This window comes from Manacus candei, unplaced genomic scaffold (genome assembly GCF_025592945.1).
Source record: "Manacus candei isolate 608988 ecotype Guabito, Panama unplaced genomic scaffold, ASM2559294v1 h1tg000023l, whole genome shotgun sequence".
Lineage (NCBI taxonomy): Eukaryota > Metazoa > Chordata > Aves > Passeriformes > Pipridae > Manacus > Manacus candei.
In genome coordinates this window covers 8,254,176-8,280,998 of record NW_026138071.1, presented here as the reverse complement: position 1 = coordinate 8,280,998, position 26,823 = coordinate 8,254,176, and the positions used below count along the sequence as shown (strand labels likewise).

At 38.7% G+C, this 26,823-nt stretch overlaps 2 protein-coding genes across 9 annotated transcripts in view; both read left to right on the top strand.

Annotated features, from left to right (window-relative positions):
* The window catches only part of ITGB6 (integrin subunit beta 6), a 51,447-nt gene extending 46,879 nt beyond the window's left edge, over window positions 1-4,568 (top strand). For all 5 annotated transcript variants that reach the window (XM_051787658.1, XM_051787657.1, XM_051787656.1 and 2 more), the window contains one exon: window positions 924-4,568. In XM_051787658.1, the coding sequence (XP_051643618.1) occupies window positions 924-1,025 (102 nt within the window). In that variant the 3' untranslated portion in view covers window positions 1,026-4,568. The remainder of the gene's footprint in view (window positions 1-923) is intronic.
* A 6,701-nt stretch (window positions 4,569-11,269) lies between these two features.
* The window catches only part of LOC127471244 (secretory phospholipase A2 receptor-like), a 104,339-nt gene continuing 88,785 nt past the window's right edge, over window positions 11,270-26,823 (top strand). For 2 of the 4 annotated variants that reach the window (XM_051787991.1, XM_051787990.1), the window contains exons 1-9: window positions 11,778-11,964; window positions 15,335-15,718; window positions 17,819-17,986; window positions 19,076-19,249; window positions 20,195-20,308; window positions 20,928-21,071; window positions 22,045-22,233; window positions 23,586-23,743; window positions 25,133-25,240. In XM_051787991.1, coding sequence (XP_051643951.1) covers window positions 11,847-11,964; window positions 15,335-15,718; window positions 17,819-17,986; window positions 19,076-19,249; window positions 20,195-20,308; window positions 20,928-21,071; window positions 22,045-22,233; window positions 23,586-23,743; window positions 25,133-25,240 — 1,557 coding nt within the window. In that variant the 5' untranslated portion in view covers window positions 11,778-11,846. Of the gene's footprint in view, window positions 11,965-15,334; window positions 15,719-17,818; window positions 17,987-19,075; window positions 19,250-20,194; window positions 20,309-20,927; window positions 21,072-22,044; window positions 22,234-23,585; window positions 23,744-25,132; window positions 25,241-26,823 lie in introns of all 4 variants that reach the window. The other 2 variants (XM_051787993.1, XM_051787992.1) reach the window with 2 other exon arrangements.

The window sequence follows — 26,823 nt, the reverse complement described above, 5'->3', positions numbered from 1 at the left end:
CTCACACAGAGGAGCAGCAAATGGAAGCTGTCCAAAATGTAGGTACAAGGACAGAGAAATTCAGGCCTTATCTTCTATCTATAGCTTCAGGCATCTAATGCAAGCTTACACCACATGTTCCCTTTTCTTCTTTCCTTTCTGCCCTTGACTTTTTTGCTCTTTTGCAAAATCTTCAAGACTTCTGAGGATCTTTGAAAAACAAACATGTTGAGTAAGCGTTTCTAGGGAGTGTCAGGAGGATAGGCAATGTGCTGCTGTTCATTCCGCTCCATTCTCCTACCAAGTCCTGTGATTGCAACATTTCTCCAAGAATGGGCACTGTCAGCCTTTCAGCTTCTGAGATGGGAAAAATCAGTTACTTACAGGCAAGGCCACCTGAAAATGTTTTCTTGATCCTTCAGGAGAGCTACATATGGTAAGAGGGAAGGGAAGGATACACCTGATAGAAGCATTTTAATTTTCTTTTCTGTCACAAGTCGAAAGGATAGGAAGTGATTGATGAGAGACCAGGATTAAAAGCTCAGATGAGACCTGCCCTTCTCCCACCACAGGGTAGATAGCTTATGTGGCTCAAGAAAGAGGACCATGACAGGTAACACCTCACTGCTGAGACACTCTCTGTGCTTTTATAATTGTCCAGCCACCAGGTTTGATACACAGATTATATGGGACGCATTTAATAAAGTATTGTTTGACTTTAATCTGGGAGGCAGACATGAAGGGGAGCATGTTCCTGACCCCAGGCTGGTTTGTGCTGCCTCTTATAGACCACTCTGAATTTCAGTGGCTTGGAATATAAGTGAGGAACTGAAGGCTATTCTAAAATCATCAAAAGTACAGAATTACTTCTATACAAACACTGTGTGACTCCCATTTCACGTCTTTTTGTTTTGATTCTTTTGTTTTGCTTTTTTTTTTTTTAGGAAACAAATCCACTGTACAGAGGCTCAACAACCACTTTTAAAAATATAACTTACAAGAACCAAGAAAAGCAAAAAGGGGCCATGGCTGCAGATTTCTACTAGCACCTCCAACACTACAAACTTAGTTATCCTGGCAGGGAATCTAAAGACACCTGTTTCTTCTCAGCTGATTATGTGATATTTGTTTGCACCTTGCAGTGGTATAACTGTTCTGTTGGAGAAAATATATCTTGTGTTGGGAAAAATATAGATATCATATTAGACATAAAGGTTGGTAGAAATATTAAAAAATTGAATTCTTTACTATTAAGCCCCCATCTTAAAAAAATGGCATCACAAATAATTTTGTCATTAATACTGAGGATTAAAAATTATCATATGTAAGACTATTTTTGTTAAATTAGGTATTTACAATGAGCTTTACACTACTTTGTTCATACAAACAATCCCATATATTTGTGTTTAGGAATGTATTTGTACCAGTCTATCTGGTGGGCTGATTTAAATTTAAAAAAGATTTTTTTTCATGAATGAACTACTGAGGATAGAGCTTCCTCATACCACCTGTGTGACTGAATAGTTTTTCATCAGAAAAAAGTAGTGGTATTGACTGTCTTATGTGTCTAAGTTACACAGAAGCATTTCCTCTCTGATTCTTCTTTCTTGTCCTGTTTCCCTCTTTCCTTGTCCTTGTTGCCGTTTGATGTTCTTTAAGGACCCAGTCCCTAGGGTTTTCTCAGGGAAAGCTGAGTCAAGCCTTATTCACTTGCAATGAATACTTTTCTCCTCCAGGAATAGACTGGTTTTTTTTCCTTTAAATTCTAGTAGAAAGGATCCAGAACAAAAGGTAAATATCTGTAAATTAGAGGCCCCAGTAGAGAATCTTTTAAACCAGAGGATTACCAGAACTCCATTTCACCATTTGCATCCTGTGAATGGTTTAGACACTCAAAATAAACCTCACATGCTGGCCCATCACACAAACTGGTTCAGGAGCCCTTTACATGCAGAAAATGTTCACACAAAATACACAGGATCACACACAAAGACAATACTTTTTTGTTGATATATCCAAAATTGTGAGGTTCTCTCAATGCCCAGCAGCCAAACTGTTTAGTCATATGTGAAATAACATATTCAGCTCTTTTGGGCTGGGTTGTTTGGTTATTTTCCCCCAAACTAAACAAGAAACAGATCTATGGATTTCACTTCATATTCATTTACATTATGTTAATGAGGATTTTTAGATCTCAGTTTTAGCTATTTACAGATGACTTGCCATAAATATTTAAATTGTAATGCTGTTACCATGCATAGCACCAGGTAAAGAAGCCCCAAAAAGCAGCTAACATGCTGGCATAAAAAAATTACAGCATTGGGCTATTTTAAGATACCACTAATGTACTTACTTTTTAATATCACTTTTCAGCTGCATTTTTTGCTACTCTGAAACAGGTGGTCAAAAGGTACATATGAAGGTACTTGGAAAAGAAAACTTAGAAATCAAAGAAACATTGACACACTCACAAACGATCACATACATTCCCTGTGGTAAATCATGTATTTGATCTAAAAAAAATTATGTCCATTTTGTAATAAATATTTACAAAGTCTGTGCAACTTCAGACTCCATATCTGCTACAGTTTCTGGAAGTGAGACTGACCCATGCCTGTTTTAGGGCCTGATACAAAGCCTACTGGAGTCAATGGCTACAGATGAGGATCTAGTTTCAGTGAAACTATTAGTTTTCGTTTACAAAGATTGTTTTGTTTAAACAAACTGATTAATTCTCTCTGTAAGTGGATTAGAACTTATATATTTCTGTGCAAAGAGAAATAGTATCAGATGCCTTTGGAAAGAAGGTGATGCAATATCCATATTCATTTTCATGGCTAGGCTTCACGAATGAAGTAAGTACAAAAATATAGCAGTAAGATGGAAATTATGTCTCTTATTATACTGGAACAGATTCGCATCTGTACTCTTTGGTATTCCTGCATATCTCATTGTGGAAACTGTGCACAGATAAAAACTTGCATCTCTGGCCCTTCCAACTGCTAGACTCCCACGGATGTCAGTGCAAGTTACATATGGGATCAAATCCTGTTTCCCTGGCACATGGATAAACTCATGGGATGCAAAGCTGGCCCCTGAATCTGCTTAGATACTACTTGGGTCAGGATTGCCTAAGGGACTAGGGAAATCTAGATTTAGCCCATGTAAGTAATCTGTTACTCTTTTGTTTCTCATGCAGAAGTCATCAAATTATAAACTTTCTCTGAAAGAAATGAAAATATTTTTATTACTTTTTAAGTAATAAAAATCTATAGTGTTTATTAAATACCATTTAAGTTCTGTTTCTGAGAAGGCTGATTCTGCTGCTCAATATTAGGGTTGAAAGCCTTTCTTCTGTAGGTCACCCATTTCAATATTGCAACATATCTCAGTATTCAAATGTTATTAAAAGGGTGGTGTTTGCATTTCATATCAAATGCTTGGTGGTCTACATTCCATGTTCCTACAGGAGATCTTGTTTCACAAAGCTTCTTGCTCTCTTCTCATCACTTGCATCTTCCGGTCATCATCAAGGATCCAATTTGGTATGTAGACAATGTTTACAGCCCAATTACTCCTCCTAACAATCTCTCTCCAAATTATCAAAGATGTAATGAAATCAGGGAGTATGATTTGCAATTCCCTGCTGCGATGACTGTACCATAAATTTTCTGTCCACCTTCCGAACTGTCAGGATGGAAATCACTCAAATGATTAGGAATTCATGAGAAGAGAGAAAATAGAAGGGCTTGGTGAGGAAGGTTTCTGTTATTGAGGGATACCAAATAACTAGACTCATTCTTTTACCAGCATTAATTTAGATTTCAACTAAACTCCCAGATTTCAAGAACTTTCAAGATCTTACTTGGCATTCACCCTAGAGATAAGAGTGATGTTCATCCTTCTGTATTAACTATATCACTTTCATCTTGTAGCATTTGTACCAAAGTTCATATTTTTCTCTCTATTCTATTTTTCTCCACCAAACTATAAGTGGGTTTCTGTGTGGTGAGTGGGATGAAAAAGTCTTTCTGCTGTTTTCACAAATACTGTTTTGGCCTGAGGCTGGACCTTGAGAGAGGACAAAACATTTTTTAATAGTAATACTACTGTTCACTGAAGAGTTAAACTGAATTAAAGAATAATCCTTAGCAATTTTAGGGTATTTGTGTATCTTTTACATCCTATAGCATAGTAATTTCAGTAATGTATGTTAAATTGATAATTTTTGTTTGATTTATAAAAGTTGCATGTTGGTTGGTATTTTACATGTCCAGATTGCATTCAACTTTGTTTTGTAATATAACAAGTGGGTAATGAGTCTGGGATACAGGACTGAGATGTCAGGTGCAACTCTCCATGTCTCATCTGTCTTTATGTAGAAGTTCAAGTCTGTTTTGCAGTGGGCATGAAAATTACCACACACAATCTAAAAGTAAAAAAAAAAAAAAAGAGACAATTTTTAGCTTCATCCATTTGAAAGAAACCAGTAAATGTCTCAACTTGTTTGTGTAAAAAAGGAGTTATCTGACCTTGAATAAAGATTGTAAAATTGAATGCATTTTTAATATTTTTAATTGTTAATTCTACATTTTCTTTTTTGGCATCTGTCTTTATCATTGTTTTCATATAGTTTCATGAATCTTAGCAAATTTTTCATGCTTTGTCATAGCCTAGAGATTATTTTATAACTTCTCTCCCTTTTTTCAAGACAGCAATTTAATGTCTGGATTTTCTTCATTTGTGATCCTTTTGCTTTTCAAGGAAATGAGTTAGTGGATGAATGTTGTAAGCAACCTATTTCTGGAACCCTGATTGATGACATATGGCATTCTTTCATTCTTTGGAACTAGATGATCTTTTAGTTCCCTTCCAACTCAAACCATTCTATGATTCTTTTGTACAGTGACCCCTGAATTGCACAACTTGCTTAAAGCTAAAGATCCATCCATTCTGTAAGTGTAACAGCAGCAATATCTTTTAGGAAATACACAACAGGTGCATATTTTCTTTTTAATCCCTTTAATTCCTTTTTTTCCTCTAATGAAAAGTCATGTATTTTGATGTTTGCTGATTTCCTGCTCTGAGGAAGAGAACATTCCTCTCCATCCTTAACAGAAACATATTTAAAGTCTGTTGTATTCTCCAGGCATACAGTAAGATCATGTTCTCTTGCATTTCACAGTGGATTGTGGAAAAAAAAAAAGTGATACAATTGCATAATGTATACTCATGGCATGTAATTTGGAATGTATGCTACCCCAAGACTTTCTTGGTTTGTTTTTATGAATGATCATGCTTAGAAACCTCTATGTTTTTACTGATCTACATATCAGCTAACATTGACAGATAGCAACTAACCCACAGTAACAACAGGTGGTGTAGATAAAAAAAAGGCTTTGGCTTTTCAAAGATCTTGGTAGACAAGAACTTAGTTCCTTGAAGCTGGGTCATTCTCTCTTTTCAACCAATCATCACGGAAAAGCAGAGAGAAGCCTTTCATTGCAACCTCTTCCTTCCTTGTGGTATTTACACTACAATTTAGACTTATTTTTAATCAAATTGGACAATTTAAAACAATTTCAAGACATTTCTGTATTCAGATAGATGAGGTTCTCAAAACATGATACTTTTTTTAAAAAGCCATTTTTCCACAGGGTAAATTTCCTCAACAGGGGTTTTTTTCATTACTGTTTCCATATTTAGAAAAGGTAGGAGTATAAATAAAACTAAAGTCTTTAGGTGTGAAGAAACAGGAAATTTCTATTTAGCATTCAGCAGTTAGATGTTACCTGTGTTTGGAAAACTGTGTACCAACATCAGGCTTCAAAGTTAATAACTAGTTCAAAGGCAAATTGTATCTCATGTTGATCTTCTTAGGTGAGGTTAAAATTTGCTTTCTCCAAAACTCTCAACAACTTAAAAACCAGACCTATAATTATAGTGTAATTACCACATAACAAAACCTTGATTGCTTCTATTTTAGGTTATGGAGGATTTGAAAAATGATAAATTAAAAAAAAAACCAAAACCAAAACAAAGTCCAGCAACAATAACAAAAATCCCCAATTATCTCAAAGGTGATGGAGAAATTAAGCCTGACAATATATCCAACCAGAAAAGAACTGTTCAGCCTAAGAGTCCTAGCAAAAGAGTCCTTAACATCAATGAATTGTTAGAAAAACTTTTGACACATTTTCCCTCTCCTTCACCAGCATCTGCAGGGAGAGAAAGTCCTCTGTGGTACTGTGTCACGAGCCAGCACACAAGGTGACAGTCCAATGAACCACAGTCAAGAGAGTCTGGCTTTTTACAGAAACAGTGGTCTGTACTTCTTGTATTCATCCTAGAGTACTTACAGCTACTGCTGCCACATGTCTGGAACAGCAGCTGCAAGAGAACAGTTCAACATCTCCCTCCCATAGACTACAACTTTTGGATTTCCCTTCTGATGCTCTCTGAATCTGGCAGATAGAGAGCTTTATTAGAGAGGCTTCTCACTGAACACTTTATTTACTGTGGGTGATTTGTCAGCATCCCAAAAGAGCTTATGGAAAGATTGTCCCTAAGGGTTTGTCCACTAGTGGCACTCAAGAAATTAATTCGGAAATATATTGAGGAATTCATTAAGGGCTGAATAATCCACATGAAAACTGTGTAGAAAACGTTCACTTTGAATTGGACTGGTCTTAATCAAGTTAATCTTTATTTCAAAGTAAGGACAAGAGTGTCTGAACATGTTTAATTCAATTTATGTGATTTACTGTACAGTCACTAATTTAATTAATTTAGATTAAATTTTGAGTTTTTTCATGTTGAGATTCTAAGGATGTAAAGGAGGAGAAAGTTTAATAGCTGGGAATTTTCCTTTCTTTCTCTGTATCAAAGGCCAAACTGGTTAAAAAGCATTGCTGGCAAGTCATTCCCACTGATTAGAACCTTTCAGTGACTCATAGTCACAGCATCTACCCTATTACAGTTAAAGCATTTAAGTTTTTTGACTGCACATTTGCATCTGATGATAAACTCAGCCTCATGTTAGTAAACAGAATTTCTCTGCAGAAAAATTATGCAGTTCTCACCAACATGTCTAACTCTTCATAGGAAAAAATCCACGAGCAAGTGTTATTCTCCTTCTTCCAGAAATGAGCAGGGACTAGAAAACGCTTGGTCTTATCAATCCAATTTAATTTCTTGTGCTTGTTAATGAATTTTCAATTTGGGCATGGAAGAATGCAAAGGAAAAATATTTTTGCAGCATAAAATTCAGAGAAGAGAGCAGAAATTTTAACACTGGTGCCTACACATATGTGTGTGTGCTGATATAATATAAAATATAACTGTATAAGTAATGAAGACAGATTCTACCGCTTGCAAAACCAATGGGAGCTCTGGTTTCCAGACTTTCTTGAATGATGGTTCTTAAATCCTCAGATATGAGGCTGACTGTATATCTGATTTGCCACAAAGCAAAATATTGAAGATAACAAAAAAAAGTCTATGCCAATGCATTTTTATTGAATACAAAGTAAGGTATCTAATGCAAGGATTATTTCACCCGAGAAGAAACTGGTTAAAGGAAAGAGGCAAAATAAAATTGCTTTGAGTTTCTCTGCGTGCATATTCTCTAATGAACATAATAAGTCTTTTTATATTAACTTTGGGATTTTGGAGTCTAAATGTGTATGCACGGCTGAGAAAACACGATCAGCTCTTGTGAGGAGAAGTGTACAAGGTGCAAAGGCACACCCTGTCCTAACCTGTGAAATCATGTCAGCACTGAGTACACATTATGCCCTAGAATTTCTGCAAGCATATATCTTTGTTCCAGGTGTTACACACAGTCAAGTTTTTTTCCGACTAGACTGATAGTACTTTGTTAGCAGTTGTCTGTTCCTTCTGAGTTGTTCATAATCTTTTAGTAAATGACAAAGTTTAATTTTCCTAACCTTCACTTCTGGCCACTCCAGGTTACAACAAAGCCAAGCCAGGCTCACTGCCCCTCCTGTTTTAGGCACCATTAAATCAGCAGGATGCACAGAGAGGCAATGGGACCTGGCAAGAGAGCTTCTGGTGGCAGTCACTGGAGATCAAGGCTGGCTGGTGAGGCAGCGTGGGCATGTTGCTATGGAGGGAACACACTGACTGAGGGTCTTGTGCTTCTTGAAAGCATCAGTTTTCCCAGAGCTAGCAAAAAGTTTCCTCAATGCTTCATTGTCAGAATCTGTGTTCACTCCCACTTTGTTTTTAAAATGGAACCTGCATATTCCCTATTACTGTGATTTACGAAGCTTTGTTCTGATAAATTAAAGATGATCTGTGCTCAAGGAGTTGGTTAGCATAGGGTAGAAGACACATCTGGCCAAAGAAATCAGGAATGGTTTTGCCTACAAACTTGTTTGAATATAATTAACAAACAGAGAGAAAACAGTCTCTCAGATGCATTTAAGCCAGGAAACAAAATTTCTGCTAAACAATTATATGATGGCTTTATTGGTTTGTTTAAAAAGGATAATATGTTTTGATTACAGTATGGGTAATTTCTGGTATTGAGTACAATGAATCATAGGTTTGTTTAGTAAACAAGTCTACAGTGCAATATTAATAGCTTTTCTTGGGACCACATTAGCCATTCTCTCGTAGCAAATCTTTGCAAAAACAGTTTCCTTTTATTGATTTCACTAACAGTACTAACAAGAAGGGCAAAAAAATGACTATGGTACATCGAAAAATGAATAACACAGCTAAGGATCTCAAAGGGAAAGGATAAGTCAAAGATAGGCTTTGAGAAACTACCAGTGACAGGCCAGAGGCAGCTCTAGCCCCATTAACCAGTTTTGTTTTATTGCAAATATTTCAATATTGGATTTTTTCCCTTAATGCCACATCAATTACGTGAAAGTCTGTCTGCTATTGAATTTGATATTACTGTCAATCAACAGCCCATTCAACAGAGATTTATAGTAACAGTAAAATTCCTACCAAAAACTGGCAGTTTACAATCAGAGATTTCATTTAACCTGAAACTGGCCTGTGCAGACTGTCCTGTAAGGTCGCCTTACTCAGTGTGAGCTGACAGGGAGCGAAACTGCAGAGCCTGATGGCCACAGCAATTACCCGGGAGCCTGGAAGAACGGAGCGGAGTGGTGTAACAAACACAGGTGGGACTGCCAAAGGAGAAAGGCTGTCACTGCTCATGTCTGGGATGCAGCAGATGAGGTAGAGAAGGTGGAAGCAGTGCCTGTAGTGACTATAACCAGATGCAACTGGACTGGCAGAGTTGATAAATGAGAGTAGTTCTCTCTGGAGTAAACAGAAAAGTTGAGTAAAAGGGAAGATGAATGCAAACTTGGGAGTTGATTCAAGATGCCATTTTTCAGAGCCAAACAGGATGTAGGACAGTCCCTCCAAGAAAAGATGGCAGTATTGCTTGCTGGGCACTGCTAATGCAAGGAATTTTCATCCTGCTTTTTCTTCCTAGGTATTCTCTGGTTTGGTATTTCCATTCTGGCTGGGAAAAAAATGAGACCTGTCCTCAGACTTCAGATTATGAACAGAAATTACTGTGTGAGGAGTGCTGAGCACGACACATTGGATCTGTGTGTGCCTTGGAAAAGCAGTGGGTTTGTGAGCAAACTGTATTAGTGTGAATTTAATAAGGGTTTTTATTCATGGATGCAGGTAATGAACATTTACAGAGTTCATATGTCTGTATGGATCTCACACAGAAAGTGAAGTTAATGTCTAAGAAAAGATAGGGGAAGGAATTGAACATCTGTTTAGAGTACCTAAATAGCAAAGGCAGATCAACTCAGACAAGTGCATATATATTTATATTTATATTTATACGTATGGGTCCAAGAATGCACAAAAAGAAAGAGAACAGATCATCAACAGAGAAATGAAGAGAAAAATATTTACAAAAAGTGAGTTCCAGACAGAAAATAAAATAAAGGAGCCAAATCACTACAGCAAATGCCTTGAAGGAACATACATAAAGCTTCAAACAAACAAAAACCCCCAACCAACCAAATAAAATGGGAAAGATATACCATTTAATGTGCAAGGTAATATAAACTGCCATCAAATTTACTTCAGAAAATGTTGTCAACCGTGTTGATTTTACAGGCCACTATGCCAGCCATTATTATTGTAATTAAGTAGGTATAGCTTAGCTGTAAATAGCTAGGTCAGTATAACTACAGCTGCACTAGAAAGAATTCACCAGTTATGTCAGAAGAAAACAGATTCAGAACAGTAAAAAACTGTTTAGTCAAAGAGGCAGTTCTGAATATCAAAGGAAAAAAAAGCAAGGAAAACCACACAGAATGAATAAGTTGCTAATTTGCACTTAGCAAAATATTTACAAAAATACTGCTATTAAGTTAATTATTAGCAATCTGTAATCAGAACGTGCTTATTTTCATCTTGCTGAAATCAGCAGAAAAAACCACCTGAAGTAAGGCTCCTTTCCACAGCCCAAAGAGCCTCATTTCTGTTTACTGGCCCAATATTTTTAAATGTTGTACCATGTACTGTGCACAATTTTTCAGTGTGACCCAGCAGCAGGTTCTGGAGTAAGAGAGTCTTTTTCTGGAGATCAGTACTCAAAGCAGTGGCCAAACACTCCTGAAGAGATGTAGACAGTTATGAGTGGCCAGATTTTTATAAATGGCTCATTAACAACCTTCTTTCTCAGAACCTGAAAATCTCGGAAAGCTGCAGCTTTCCTGAGAAGAGATACATCACAGTTCCATGAGAGTCACAACTCTTCTGTCTTGCAAAGTCAGACCAGCTTGCTCAGCATTTTCCTACTGCTTGTTCTCTGCCAGACATTTTTATCATCTGTTAAATGGGAAGAAACTTCTCCACTTATGTGCTTCTTTCTAAGTGTTCGGCTTCATTTGCATCTCAATTCCTTCCTCTATTGAACTATCAGAGAAATTTCCCCAAGCACAAAGGCTTCTGTTTTCCATCCTTGTATCATGATTGAGGTGGACTTGGGGGAACAGAGTCGCGGTTCAGTTATGCTCCAACACTGCATTTATTTTTATACATTTATGTACATATTTATAGAAGTATTTGTCTCCTAAGCATAAAGAACACCGCAGAAACATGCTTTTGCAGATTAAAAACGAACTTTCCTGCTGATTCCAGTAAAGTTACTCTATTTTTAACCCAGAGGTTCTGCTTTCCCTAAAACTGAAACTCAACCCAAGGAAGGCAGCTCCTGCAAATACTCCACTGAAGACAGAGATGAACAAAATGGAAAATTGCCATTATTTTTGCCCATGCCAAAACGTAAAATGACTTCGAGTTCACAAGCTGACGTGCTAAAAACACAAGTCTCCGAATGGGATCTAGGGCAGTAGGGATGCTCAAGGGCAGAGCCTCGAACCTGGGAACACGGACTGTGCTGACAGAGGCCTCCCACCTCCAGTGCCTCTATGTGTTTTCTGCTTCTTTTTAAGATAAAAGTACCTGCAGTGTAGGCAAGAGAAAGTAAAGTGTTTTCAGATGGAAACAAGGTTAATACAGAGCGGTTTGTCCGCTTGAACCCACAGCTCTGACGTGGGCAGACGGCCCGAGCTGCATGAGCGGCATTTCCCGACCCGGCCGAGCGGTCTTCGGCGCCGTCCCCCTCCCGGGGACGCGGGAATCCGGAGAGCGCGGCTCCAGCGCCACCGCCGCGACCTCCCCCCGCACCCCTCCCGCAGCATCACGGGGGGAGCACGGGGGGAGCCCGCGGGCCGCCCCCGGGGCCGCCCCTCCTTCGCCGCCGGGGTGGGATCGCTGCTCTGCCCTCCCCAGGGCAGGGCCGGCGGGTCCGGTGCGGAACGGCGGCGAGCGGGCGCGGTGCCGGGGCGATGCCGGCGGTGCGGCTGCGGCTCCCGGGCTGCTGCCTCCTGCTGCTGCTGCTGGGCGGCCGCGGCCCCGCTCGGGGCACCGCCGCCCTTGGCCGGGACGGGGTGCCTTCCCTGCAGAGTGAGTGACGCCTCGGGGTCGGCCCGGGAGTGGGGGGCGGTGCGGCGTGCGGGGGACAGCGGCGACGGCCCCGCTCCGCGCCGGGCGGAGCCCTTCGCCCCTTCGCCCCTTCGCCCCGGGCCGTCCCGCAGCCCCGTCCAGCCGTGCGCGGCGCGGGGGAAGCGCGCGGGTTTCCCTCCCGCCCCGGCGACTCCTGGCGCTGCAGGATTCCAGGACGTGCGTTTGCTGGGGGTCAGCCCCGTCCGCACAGCGGTGAGGGGATCTGGGGGGACGAGGTGCCGGGAGCGGGCACTGAGCCATGTGCGGGACCTGCCCCGCGCCATGTGCGTCCTCCTTGCTCATTATTTCGCTGCCCATTGCGGTCCTCCATACCCGGAGGAAATATGGATAGGTTTTTTTCTCATTTCCAGTAAATTCCAGTTACTTTCTCTGTTACCACATAAGCAATTCTCACTGTTTTTTTGGGTGGGGGAAAGGAAGTGGAAGGTAAGGAGGAAGGAAATGAAGATATCTTGTCTTCCTAGTTTTGTTGCAGCCGTTTATTCCCGATTAGCTCTGTTGAACCCAAGTAAACAGGAACTTGGAGGTACTGGTCAGCTATCAGGTCTTCATCTGGGGCTGCATATCAGCTTCAGGCTTCGCTTCTGGAAGTCTGTTTCTTGTCACCTTGTCCTTCTGTGGAGGGGCAGGATATAGGAGAAGCAGCAGTTTTCCAAAGGCTTTCCTCCACCCTGTCAATTTCTAAAGCATAGACTATTTCCCAAATCCTCTTTCGAGAAGCCCAGCCATATGATAGACTATCTCCTTTACTCCTTGGGTCTTCTGGGGCTTGCAAGTTCACAGAGCCCCACTTGCAGGTCTTCATCTGCAGGACTTTGGGCACAGAATTCTCCCTGACACCAGGAGCTTTGTAACAAAACCCGTCTTTGTGAGCAGCTGTAAAATGGGTAATGTAGCTTTGCAAGCTGAAAGGAGGAGGCTGGAGGCATTCCCAAGGCTTGAAGTTGCTCCAGTTGTCTCATTGCCCCACTTGAAGACAGGGCTGAGCTGGGGCCTGTGAAGTTGTCCCTGAATTTGCCATCTCTCATGTCTTACTTCTGCCATGAGCTGGCCATTACCTGGTAGTCCTCAGGCCAGCACAGCCCTCCTGTCAATTGCATTCTGTAGTTGGCAAACGCATTTGGAAGAGGGTTGTGTGGCTCAAGAATTATGGGCTGGCTGTTCTTGGCCTAACATGCTGCAGAATGAAAAAAAAAGGACGTTATTCACAGAGATCATCCAGCTGGGTTATTTGTGTAGGCTGCGCAAGAACCTTATCTTTTCTCAGCAGTCATTTCAACTTTTAAGAACCTTACAGATAAAGGGTTTCAAAGGCTGAGAATCCTTCACTTCTGGGTTGTGGTGTTGCTCCCCCCACCCCAGGAAAGTGCTGTATGGGACCTACCGTGTGCTGTGGAGGTAGATTGTGAGTTTGATGAAGTCCATCCAAGTGTGAATCCCAGTATCATGGTGAATTAACCTCATTAATCAGTGTCTACTGGTGGTAACATCCCAGTTTTTAGTTATCCCAGTTTGTTATTAACAGTGTATTTTCTTGGTCAACCTGGATAAGACTGCCGTGGGAAAGGCAGACCATAGTGTGAGAGGCAGAAAGCCTTTCTGGCCATGTAGATAGAGACTATATGTGTTGCCCTTGGAAGATTGGGTTGGATAAGAAGGATGAAACCAGCACAAACTACAAAGCTTCACAGAAAACTCTGTGAAAGCAAAGGGCCAAACTGGGTATCTGTCACAGTGTCTGATGGTTTTTCATTGGGCTCAGACACATGAGAGCTATACAGATACAGTGGATTACAGGAACCTTGCTCTCCCCCAAATGGTTAAGGACTTAACGTAGGAGAACTGCCAGGTGCTTGGGAGATGCAATTATATACATTAGGCTAGTTCTCACCTGCTGCCTGTTGGAAGGGCTTGCTCCTGCTCCTACACAGGCAACCAATCCCTATAGCCACAGGGTAAACAGCCCCTTTTACTAGTGATACAATCTGCAGTGCCACCTCTCTGTAAGTCAGGCTGTGTGATGTGCTTGATGCAGAATCTGCAGAAAACCTCTCCGTAATCTCTCTCTTCTGCTTTTTGTGTACACATTATATTGTTAAGCTGATCTCTTTTATGTCTGTTACACTGTGACACTGCTGTTTGAAAAATCTTCCTATTTTAGGGCTGAAGCTAAGTTGTATGTGTTAAACTAGGACACAGCATCTGGGTAGACCTCTGCATCTCATGCTTTATTTGTGGGCTACATCAATTTGAGAAGACTTTTTTTATTATTATACTCAGTGCTTCAGTATGTTAGGTGTTATGAATTGCAGCAGTTTGAAAGTACACATGGCAGAAGTTATCACTGTAAAATTTCAAGGCAAAATGGAAGAAGTACTGCTCAGGTTTCCAGTGCATAATCTCCTGAGGCATAAAATAAGTATCTTGCATATAATGTAAGAGGAACTCTCTGGGTTAATTACCATTGGATTTCAGAGTGAATCAGGCTTATACTTTACTGATTTCCAGTTCCTCAGCTGCTCTCATTTTTTTTCAGTCTCTATGCTCAGTTTAACTTTTGTTCCTAAATCATTAAATAGCTGACTTTTTTCACATACTTATAGTGTGATGTCACATGGTTCAGTGAATTTCTGCATGATTCCAAGAAATCTAGGATATCAGGCTAACTGCACAACATCTGCTCTTGCGGAGGGTAGGCAGTGTAGTTGAACAATGTGCATCGTATAGGGAAGGCATACTTTAACCCTTGGCCACCAATTCTCATGGTATAGATAAATCTTCCCCTTTCTGTATCCTATTTACAAGGCAACTTATTTTCTTTCTGTCTCAATAGTTGCAGAGAGTGAAGAATGAATACAGTAGAGAATACGGTCATGTCAGCCTTAAACTTGTTAGCTTTTATTTTAATTGCACTCTCCAATCTACCTGAGGGAATTATTTTACAATATACAGCATGACTTCGTGTAACATTTAAACCTTTACTCCATTACTGGTATTTCTTGGTGACCAGTGGGTTTTTTCCTTTAACTATGACTGATGTTTTTGGGCACCCCATTTTTTTTTGGCTATCCAACTTGAGAAATATTGCTTAGCCTTATTTTTACAAACTTGCAAGTATTCCACATGTTAAAAATTCAGCTGGAAGTAAATTTAGACCAATACTCTTATTTTTTGAAGTGACAGTTATTCTGATGGATATTTTCAGTTTTCTTCCTAAATAGCTCCAATTAAAACATTTGTCTTTTGATACTGTTTGTTCAGTTGCAGTATTGTACAGTCTGAAAATTTGAGGTTTTTTTCTCCCCTACAGATAAAGGGATATTTATTATCCAAAGTGAAGATTCCAACTTGTGCATTAAAGCAGAGAGAGTTGGCCTTGTTCTGGAAGACTGCAGTCAGCCCTCAGAAGACATGTTATGGAAATGGGTATCCAGTCATCGTCTTTTCAACATAGGTAGAAGTACCTGTCTTGGACTGAACATCAGTAGACCAGAACAACCATTAAGTATGCTTGAATGTGATTCAACTCAATACTCATTATGGTGGAACTGTGATGGAAAAGCATTAGTTGGTGTATCAGAGTACAAATTAGCTGTTGAAAACAGCAAACATATTGTGGCCAAAAAAAAATCTACTTGTCAGTGGAAACAGTACATGTCCTATGATGAAGACGTTTGTGAACACCCATTTCAAGGTAAAAATAAATTTTTGTCATCAAAATGTAGATAGGAAAAGTTTCAGAAATTCTTTTGAAGGGAGTTGAGGTGCTTATGATCCTTTCCACTCTCTGTTGCGGTTTTAGACTCAAAGTTTGTAATTTTTTTTTATATGCAGTGGTTGAGGTGAACATACCACACTAGTGATTTTTTTTTCATTAAATGGGCTTCAAAAAACTAAGGGTTTGCTGTTGCCTGTCCTGCAGCTTTCATTATCAGATAAACCCAAAGAGAGATAAGAAAGGATTTGGAATTCCCATCACTGAAAATCTGTCTGTAATTGCAGTGTGCATGGACTGATGCTTGTGGTGTTCAGTACCTGGCCTCTGAACATGCTAAACTGTGAAACACAGGTCAGAATTTAGTGAAGATGTAGGAATGTAGCTCAAGATCCAAGTTTACAGACCTGAACAGTTTTCCAGGTATAAGGGCTAAGACAAACCCACTGACTACAAACAGCAACAGCCCATACCTTGATCCCTTCCTCAGCATTTCTGTAGAAGGAAGGACATAATATTTGCACAGTGTGTCTTAGGCTGGAGCTGTTCATTCTCCCCATTTGAACTGGGTGTTTGGGTTGGGGATCTGGTCTCAGTGGTTTTCTCTGTAGGTGTAGCTGTGCTTGGCCTCTGTTCTCACCAAAGACCTCTTGGGACCTGTGATAACTGGGAAAGCACTGCAGCATCCAATCTCTTCTTTAAAACCTAGTGTAATTTATATTTCAGACCCGACACTTGCTGTGTACACATAGCGAGATGAAAGTAGACCTGGTCTAGCCGTAATACTGCTACATCTGTGAGAAGAGGATTGCCCTTTGGCAGGCACTTCTAGCCTGGTTTAAGGACCAAAGTATTTAATTGCATGGCAAAATCTCTTTCACCTCCAGGTTCCATTTTCCCCCTTCCACCATAGCTCATGTATATGCAAATGTAAGCATGTTAATCCATCAGGTTGGGGGAGGGAGGATAGTTACCTTCAAAGAAAAAAAAAAATGTATAACTATGGTAGGAAATCTGTGGCTATTGAATTTGGTTTCTTGCCAGGACTGAGGTAATCCCTTGTAGCTCTATAGCTAGCAGCATGGTAGCAGGCAGACAGAGGAGCAATCCTAATTTCTTTTGACCAGTTCTTTGTATCATCTGTTCATATCAGAAGGCTCTAAAGGGGATTTACAATGTGTAAACTGCTCTTTTATATGTGCACAGCCAGCCATTAGCTTTAGAAACCTCTATGAACCCGACAGTATGTAATGATTTTGCAGTTGAAGGACTTTGATCTTAAAGCTAGCAACTTGGGATCTTTGACAAACAATTTCATTGGAAGTGTGATTGTGATTATTTGACCTATTCTAAAAGGTCCTAGGTTAAGAAGACACTCACTGAGGTAAACCTTTTACAGCTTTCAGTTGCACTGGATTCTCTCAGTATTTTGATCCTCAAAGTACAAGAGGAAAATATTTAAATATTTTGGAAGGCATTGATTGTGACAACAGACGTATGTAATGTCAAATCTTTAGCTATGTTATTATTCTCTGTGGGATAAAAGCTTATTTTTAAAGTATACTTAGTATTCCTTTGTCTTTTAAATTTCCTTTCCCATAGAACGACAAAGAGAATGGAAAACACATTAGAAATCCACTTTATAAAGAGTGGGAGGAGCAGGGGAAATAATGTTACATTACTTGTCTGTCATAGGCTAACAAATAAGTAAAGTTTACATCTGAGCATGGACTGATTTAGCTAACTGTTGTTTTATGTAGTGGTTTGAAACATAAGCACAGGCTTTATGTGTTAACTGATCAAGTTTGGAGGTTTTTGGTTTTTTTGTTTGGGGTTTTTTTCCATCGTAGTTAGTTACGAGAATGTGCCTTGTGGTGACAAATTTCATAAACTGTTATTTCCAGAATCTCTTTACTGAAATTATTTTGCTCACACTTGGAATGCTGTGTTATCAATTATAAATTAAAATTAGAAAATAACTTTAGACACTTTATTTTTATCATTGCTAGTAAACGCATATGGGAATGAAGAAATTTTTGTGGTCTGCATTTTTTTAATCTCTGCATTTTGTTTTTCCAGAAACATATACCTTGCTGGGAAATTCTTTTGGTTTCCCATGTGTTTTTCCCTTTAAGTATAACAACAAGTGGTATTATGAGTGTACTAGGGATGGAAAGGAATCTGACTGGTGTGCCACAACAACTCACTATGAGCAAGATGAAAAATGGGGATTTTGTCCAAATGCTGGTAAGATGTTCCTTGTCTTCTCTCTCCCTTTTCCCCCCAAGAGGTTGTTCTTCATTAGTAATACTAGGATGCAGGCTGTCTTTGGATTACTTCTCTTCTGCTAGAGAGGAATGTCTCTTTAAAAAACACAAAAACAGGCTTTAGCAAATTTTATCATAATTTATCATGCTTAACCTTTGGAGACTCAAGTCCTCATCCCAAAAGCAAAACTACAGGGAGTGAGCAGAAGGATATTACTCTGTGCAGCCCATTGACCTTATCCTGCAGCTAAACATCTCTGTACTCTGTCCTAGTGATATATAGGCAGCTTTTCTGAAACACATAAAGTAAGGGTTGTCTTGCAAAGTCACGTTCTGCTTTTGACTGCATTACATCTTGCACATTCCTTTTCTTCTATGCGCTGCTTGGACGCATCTTGGGCCTAAAACACTAAGAAACAATACCTTTAAAAATACTTGCTGTTGAATAGATTTTGGATGTATAATCTTTGTGGATAATTCAGCTTCTTGAATAAATAAGCAAAATAGTATCTTCTAGCAGCAGAAGGGAAAAGCCTTCCCTGCTCAAGCTATGTTTCTTAAGCATCTTAAAAACAGCTGTAAATGTGTCTTTGTAATGGGTTTTTTTTGGCAATTGTTAAAATAGATGGTATTTTCGGCCTTGCTTATATTTTGTAATTATAGTAAGTTTATTCTCTTGAGTACAAGATTCAAGGAGATCCAGTGACTGTTGCTCCACAAGTTGGGTGAGGTGTTCATAGTTTGAATATTTCAACATTCGGCTTTAGAAACAAATGGTTATCTGGAATAAATTAAAACATACTCTTTTGGCTTTATGAGAGCTGTGAAAATCACCACCAGCTGCAGATCAGTTCCTGAGTATTTTATCAACCATATGAAATGTGGAGCAACATTTTATTTCATTAGTGCCCGGTTTCCGTATGTTCTTTAACAAAGGAACAGGAAAGGTGATTGTAATCGTGCTTCCATTGGGATATTGCTGTCATTAATTAATTGAATTGTTCAAGGTGTTATGTTTCTGATTAGTTTGGAGTCTTGGAATGTTGGTGACGAGTCTGTTTTTGGGTAGAGAGTGGCTGTGACATTTTTTGGAAGAAGAACCCCAACACACACATTTGCTACCAGTTCAACCTTGTGTCTGTGCTGAGCTGGCGTGAGGCACGGGCCGCCTGTCAGCTGCAAGGAGGAGACCTGCTGAGTGTCACTGACCCCGAAGAGCAGAACTACATAAGTAACTTAAGCAGTAAGTAGGCATTTCTCTGGGTACCTTGTAGGAAACCTGTAGTTGGTTTCCTCTTTACCCGTGCAAAGGGGTACATTTTGGAGCTTAATACTCTGTGTGATGTCTCTCCTACTGCTGCTTGTGGGGCTTTATCATGTAACACACCTCAGCAGCTGTTTGAAAAAGCAAGGATGAAGGTAAGTTCCCACCATAATAAACTGAAGTGCAGAAGTGGTGATATGTGTTACACAGGGCTGTAATTTTCTTAATTATCCCTCCCCACAAGGACTCCCATTCATTCTGCAGCTGTGGTTAGGGAGTGTGTTTGTTTGTTTTGGAGAATTATACAGGTATCTACCTTCTCTGCAATGTACCCTGGTGTCCCTTTCTTCTGTTAAGTTTCCTTTGTAAGCTGAATTTCACCAAATGTGAATGACAAGAACGTTTATGGAGCGAGCATCTCAGAAAAAATGTGCAGAGCCTTCTGGCAGCATGGCTTTTTGTGGGTATTTTAGTGTATGTGGAGAAGATTAAGCTGAGGAATGGGTGGTAGAGCTCTAATGCAAAAGGTTGCCTTGGGTTTCTTGCCCATTCCTTCCCATTATTACTGGTTTTCAATAGCAGGATATAAACTAACAGGAAGTTTTAAAAATTATTTAATTAGCTTTTTGATATGCATACAAGACGGTAAGGGGACTGAAAGTTGTTTGGTTTATGGAAAGCTGAAACAAGCTAACTGTTATGTAGCTGCTTGTTCTAGACTTAACTTCTAAGGTCAGCAACAACTTCTGCAGGAAAGGTTTGCAGGATGAGTGGCCTTTGAAGGATTTCAGACTTCTGAGTTTATTCCTTTTCATCTTTGTGTTGATTAACAAAGTAACAAGTTAGGAGAGCAGATGTGTCTGTAGATATTTTAAAATACGGGGAAAGCATGGAGTAATACTTTGTTTATTTTTTCTTTTTCAGGGCAGTTAAATGCCACAGACATGATGCTGTGGATGGGCTTGAATCGCCTGGATGATGATGCTGGCTGGCAGTGGTCGGATGGAGCACCACTGGTGTTTGTGAACTGGAGAGCAAGTACTTGCTGTTCCTTTTGCATATGTTATAGCAGCATACACTGCTGTTCCTATAGCTATATTCGAAAATTGAATTAAGTGAATTTTTTTGTTGTTGTTGAAATATTAGTTCATATTCATTAACTGAAAGCCTTTCTAGGGATGTAACATAATTGAGGTTAGATCTGTTCACAACATTAATGGTCTAGCCCTTTTGTCATTTACTTTTAAAAGTATTTTTAAGATTCCAGTTGCATATTTAGAAAATGTAGCTGGTTTCATGGAGGAAAGGAGTTTCGATTTGTTTATGTTAACATGCTGTAATTAACATTTGCACATTAACATGAGCTTTGTGACTTGGTTTGCTACATTTTAAGGTCTGTCTATCAGCAGACATAACATAGACACTAGAGCTTGTTTCAGCCTCTCATCTGATAAGTGCAACCAAGGAGGCATTACCACACATGTAATTCATGGTCAGTGTTCAACTCTCCATAGTATTGGTGTAATATTACTAGAAGTTTGGGTGTGCAGGGATGTTTGTACCTTCATTCAATAAGATGCAGAGAACCCTACAACACCATTTTACAAGTAAGAACTGATATTTTATAATTTTGTGCTTCTCAAAAATGTGTTTGCAGATGTCTCTGATAACCGTTTTAGAGAAAATCATTGTGCAGTGATTAATCCAAAATCTAAGTATGGCTGGCACAGTTATTTATGTGAATCTGGATTGCCTTTTGTATGCAAAAAATATTTAAATAAGATGGAGCATGAAACATTGGGTAAGTCTCTTAATGTTACTGTATCTTATTTGTGGGTGTGCAGGGAGAACAAGTGAAGCCACTTGAATATAAAGTCAGCAGAACAGAGTCTTAGCTGCACTAAATGTGTCAGTTTGATAGGTAAAGTTTATTTTAACTGATGTATTAACACTTTCTTCTGTTTAAATTCAGTTGCGGAAAACATGTTGAGAATCCTAAAACTAACAAATAATTTTAATATAAATAGCACTTAATGGATTCCTTCCGTGATCAAAATGCTCATTCTGTTTATATTACAATAAGAACCATGGATTTACATTGAAAAACAGGTTTTCAGTGTGGATGGAATTAATCAGTGGCACACAGAAAAGAAAGTTATATAAATGCAGCTCAAAATTTGCAGTTATTTTTATGCTGTGCTGTACTTTTGATATACCAAAAAAGCATTATTTGTGATTATATAGTGAATATAGGATATATAGTACATAGAATGACTTAGACTGCCATTCTGTGTGCAAGTTAAACACAGAATTGAGTTTATTCTAACATAAACATTTACTAAATAAAAGCAATTTACATGGGTTCAACTTCTTCCTGACATCTTAAAAGAAAATTTGGCTGCTTGTTTCAGATAATGAGGAAAGACTTAGCCAAACTTTTTGTAGGTAATGCATCTGAAAAAGCTTTATCTGTTTCTGAATCACGTTCAGAAGTAATAATGGAGATACAATGTGTTTTAAGCTGAATTAGTGTTTGCACTAGTCCAGCAGCCCACATGGTTGAATCATCAAATAAAGTGGAACAAATTTCAGTTTGCTTGGTAGGTGATGTTCCATAGAGGATGTGTTTTGTCCTCCGTAAGTCATCTTGGAAAACTTTGTTTTCAACATTTGAAGATTAAAAAAAGATAAAAAATCTCTGAATGTGTTACGAACATAGCATAACCTTGGCAAATCTGTCTAATATGTCTGAACTTTGTATGCTCAATTAAAAGATACATGGAAGTATTATGCCACTCGTTGTGACACTGGCTGGTACCCACACCATCGCAACTGCTACAGACTTCATAAAGAGGAGAAGACCTGGAACGATGCTTCTCTCTCATGCCAAACTGATAATAGCAGGCTCATTAGTATATCCTCCATGGCAGATGAAGAGCTGCTAATTAACTTGCTTGAAAGTGGTGAGTTTTGGGAGTTCAAGCATGCAGTGTTTCTTGGTGTTTTGTGGTGCTCTTTTGTGCAGCCTTTAACATTTTTAGCCATCTAAGCACTATATCACATGGCATGCCCAAATTATGTTTACAAAAAAAGAAAACATGATCATGCTGCTCCTAGGAGTCTTATAAATGTATAGAGTCACCTTCTCCAGTAACAATTCTTAAAATATGAATCCACAGATTAGACACAGTGAGGCTGCAGTAAACGTAGGTAGCTTTTGTCCTTTCCTGTTCTTGCCTATTTTGCAAACTGTTGCAAAATATTCAGTGATCAACCTTATAGTAGAATTGTGCATAGAAGCAAAACCAATTCAATTTGTGTTTTGCTTTCAAGCTGGCCTCATCCACACTGTAAAGTTGCTGCTGCTAGTATGAGGTCAGAGTCCCTTTGATGTCAGCAGGGTGTATCAAAGGAGTTCTGCTGGTTCCCATTGTCCTAAGAGGTAGCATAATTATACAAGGAACTTAACGATCAAAAGCTCTTTGATGCATCAATGCCAAGACTTTTGTTGTCATAACAGCCACAAAGAAAAGCGAATATTTTTTGCCTGCCACTGACATCAGTGTACTGGCAGAGCTGCACAGTTTTGCTGGGAGTTTAAGCCTCCCAGAGTTTGGGCACAGTCACATGTGGAGATTAGGAGATTAACCACTGCATCATCTTCCACCCCTCCATAGATACCAAATACCATTATTTCCAGTGATACTGCAATGGGTAGATGTAATTGTTCTCAACTTATATTCAGCTTCAAAGTCTGCTGCTTCTCTCTCAGGCCTGCTTCAGGCTTGTCTTCAGAAGAAGGGCTTAGGGGTCTGAAAGCCTGACTGCTTTTTCTGTTTGTAGTAACTGGCCAAGTAAGACATAACATCAAACCGCAAGCCTTGTCCTTCCTAGGTCTGTCAGCCACTGTGGCTGCAAATGTGCTGTCACTGGAGCCTATAAGCACTCGGAGAAACCTAAAGCTCAATGTGCATGGAAAGATTTTAAGAAGAAATATTTCACTTCAATGTCAGTTTTTCTCCACCGTTCACTTCAGAAAAGAACATATGCTCCTAATTTGTATTTTTTCAGGATTTCAAAGCATATTTTATTGCATATATTGGTCTATTTTTGAAACAATTTGGTTTTCGAGGGCAGTAGAACATAATCTCATCAGTAGGGTTTCCTAAAGCTTATACAGCTTTTTTTTTTCCCTGAAAGAAGGACATTCCTATGAAAATCCCATGAGTAACTTTTAATAGTAGTGTTGATATTACAAGAAAAACAGGCTTTATTACTTCACCATTAAAATCTGAACTCACTTATTCTTTTACAGAAAATGTAACTGAAACATGGATTGGATTATACAGTAATAACACCCCTGTTGTTTTTGAGTGGTCAGATAGCACCCCAGTAAAATTCTCTAATTGGCATAGCCAAGAACCTAACACCTTTCAAAGAACAGGACAACTCTGTGTTTCAGCACAAGGATCTGTAAGTTTTCTTTTTGAAAGAATTAGACACTTTTATTTTAGGTCATAATAATTTTTTTCTTGCTATGCGTACTTCTTTAAACCATGACCTGGAGTATGACTTTCTTTTTTGATTCTTAATATGTTCATGTTATAGGACAAATGCAGTGTAGCCTTTAGAAACCAATGCGTTTTCCAGCGCTGATGCACAGAAAATTAATCATAGATTTTGAACTTATGTTCAATAAAAAATGGTACATACGTAAAGCTTGCCAAATGGAAGAGAACCAATATGAGTGGGTAGTTTGATAAAGTATTTTAAAATCCAAGTAGTATGTATCATAATTTATGATGCATCAGTTCTTGTCTTGAAAGCTTCAAATTCATGTTTTGAAAAACTGTCAGCTGTGCCTATATTATCTTGGTGTCAGTATCAATAAATTTTATGTAACATTTTTCAAAATCATGGTAGTCTAGGTCTACATGAAATTATAGAACTTTACAGCAGGAAAATTGACTTGAAATTAACCAGGGGTTGTAAAAGTGAGAGTAATGTTAAAACAACACTATGTCCTGTCCTATTGGTATTTATGGCACTGTCAATTTTTTTGTAATTTGGTCATGCATTTACTTTACTTTTATAAATAACAGTACTTAAATGCACTAATACATGACTTACATAAGTAACACTATAATCTTCTTTTTTTTTTTCTTTTTTGCAAAGTATGTTCTGACTAAGTGTGAAAACTGTATTAAAAAGAGTTTCTGTTGTCTCTACGGTAGTGGGTCCAGGTTGCAATCTTTAATTCAGGGGAAAGCTGGGGCAATTTCCAATGACCTGGAAAAGTAGGTTTCTATTGGAAGCAGAAAATAGGACTTTGGTAAAATTGTGGGGTTTAGATTCACGAAGTCATGGTTTACTCAGTTTTCAAGTGTAAACAAACAAATGAAAGTGAAAAATACAAAGGAAAAGGAGGTTCAAGATAAAAATTTTCAAGCATTACTTTTGGTACATATCCAGGATTTACAGATCTGCAAAAATTATATGGTACAAACTTTGTAATATCTTGAGTAAGGACTGTTCAAATATAAAGATTAATCTTACAAAGAACTATGATAACTAGCAAGAAAGTAAGTGCTCTGGCATGGCCATAATGTTAGTTCATTAAGATGAATTACATCCCAAAGTCTGATTCAAAGAGACAAACCCATTTGTATAATTGATTTGAGAATCCTGCCGACAGTGTTGGTAGAAATAAATGGTCTATCTAAGGACAAATATATGTAGTGAGAAAAATTATTTATTTTTTACTGAAGAGTTAAAAGAGGAGGAGAGATTGTAATCTAATATGTGTATAGATATGCATGAGAATATGAATATGTACAGAATATACTTCTTTTTATCCCTTAGGAGGGACGTTGGAAGATAAAAAAATGTGAAGACAGATCTTTCTACATTTGCAAAAAAGCAGGGGAATTTGATAATGTCTCTCCTGAACTGGGATCAAGTTGTCCAGAGGTAAGGGAGTTTGTGGTTGTTTTAGAACCATACTTATAAAATAGAATTATATGGGAAACCTCTAAATACAGCTACAGAACATGTAGATGTAATATGTAGTAGATGTAGATAATTGTAGTTTTTCATATTAAAGACAGCATGTTTTGCTAGGAAAAAATCTGTTTAGTTTAAAAGTATGTAAACTAAATTTTAATGTAATATTAAAAGCTTTCAAAAGATGCCTTTCATGGCTTGATGTGTTGTCAGTGGTTGTGACCCAAGTTCCTATTTTTTCTAGATCAAAAGTGAAACCCCTTTTGTCCACCATCTGTGCAAATAATGACTGTTATGTGATGCCTCATCCCACACATGGTTTTCGTACATTGAAATGGAATGTCAGGGTGAAAAACAATCAGTTCCATTGACATGGAGAGTGAACTCTTCCACTTGTGCATTAGCTTTCCGTTTGCTTTCAGACACAAATGGGAAGGAGCACAGCTGTGTCACTAGGACATTGCATCAGGTCTTCAGGCTTTTAGGCTCTGCATTCTGCTAGTAAAAAAGTAGCATGTAAAGTATGATTTCATTTGCCATCAGTTCTTTTTCACACTGCGAGAAGACCAAATTTTTAGACTTTGTTTTATTCAAAACTCTAGCGGAAAAAAATCTCTCTTCTCTAATTGCCTTACTCTTTAGCTCATTGCCTTCCTTTTTTTAATTTCATGTTCTGTTTCTTGAGAAATGAAGAAACACAACCAATTCAATTGAATTATAAGAAGGTTGAAGCTGAACTGTTTGGAGTCAGCTGCAGTATTTCCCCAGACATACAGTGGTCAGATCCAGCGTTCTTCTCATACCATTATGGAAGTTACTGCTTTGTTCCAGCTTAGCATTTCCAAAAGTTTAGGGTAATTGTATTATTTTAATTTGGACCTATGTATTTCAGCACTCAAGAATTTTGTATGTTATTAGTGTGAGAAAGGTTTTTCACAGTCCTGACCAGGTAAAATAGTCCAGAGCATCAAGATTTCATTGACCAACTGTAGTCAGCAGTTTGACAGCACTTCAGCTTCTCAATCCTCTGCCTCTCAGACTCGAGACTCAAGACATTGAGTCACTTGTCATAAGTATTTCAGTCTGCTCTGGCAAATTTCCCACTCAGGATAAATTTCTGCTTGCTGATGTTTCACACCCTGTAAAAACACATGCTGAAACCTCTTCTTGGTCTTTTGGCTTTGATAGATCCTTTTCTTTCCAATGTGAAAAAAGTTATATTTAGTTAATCAAAGAAGTCAGTATTAAGTGTACTCAAAGCTACGATTGATTTCAGACATTTTGTTTTGTCAACTTACTTTCAGCGTTCAATATATTTGTTTTGCTAGTTTTTGGCCTAACTTTCTAAAGCTAGGTCTTCATTTGATCTGGAGCTTATCCCTTTCCCTTCTTTTCTCCTTTGCTGTTAACATCACCATCAAGCAGTGTTTGATGGTGTCCATCTGGGTCCTGTGGCTTGCTCCCCATTGTGCTATTTTGTGACCTTCCCTGCAAGCAGCACCTTCCTCATGGAAAAGTGAGATCATCTGGTTCTCCTCTCTGTGTGTGGC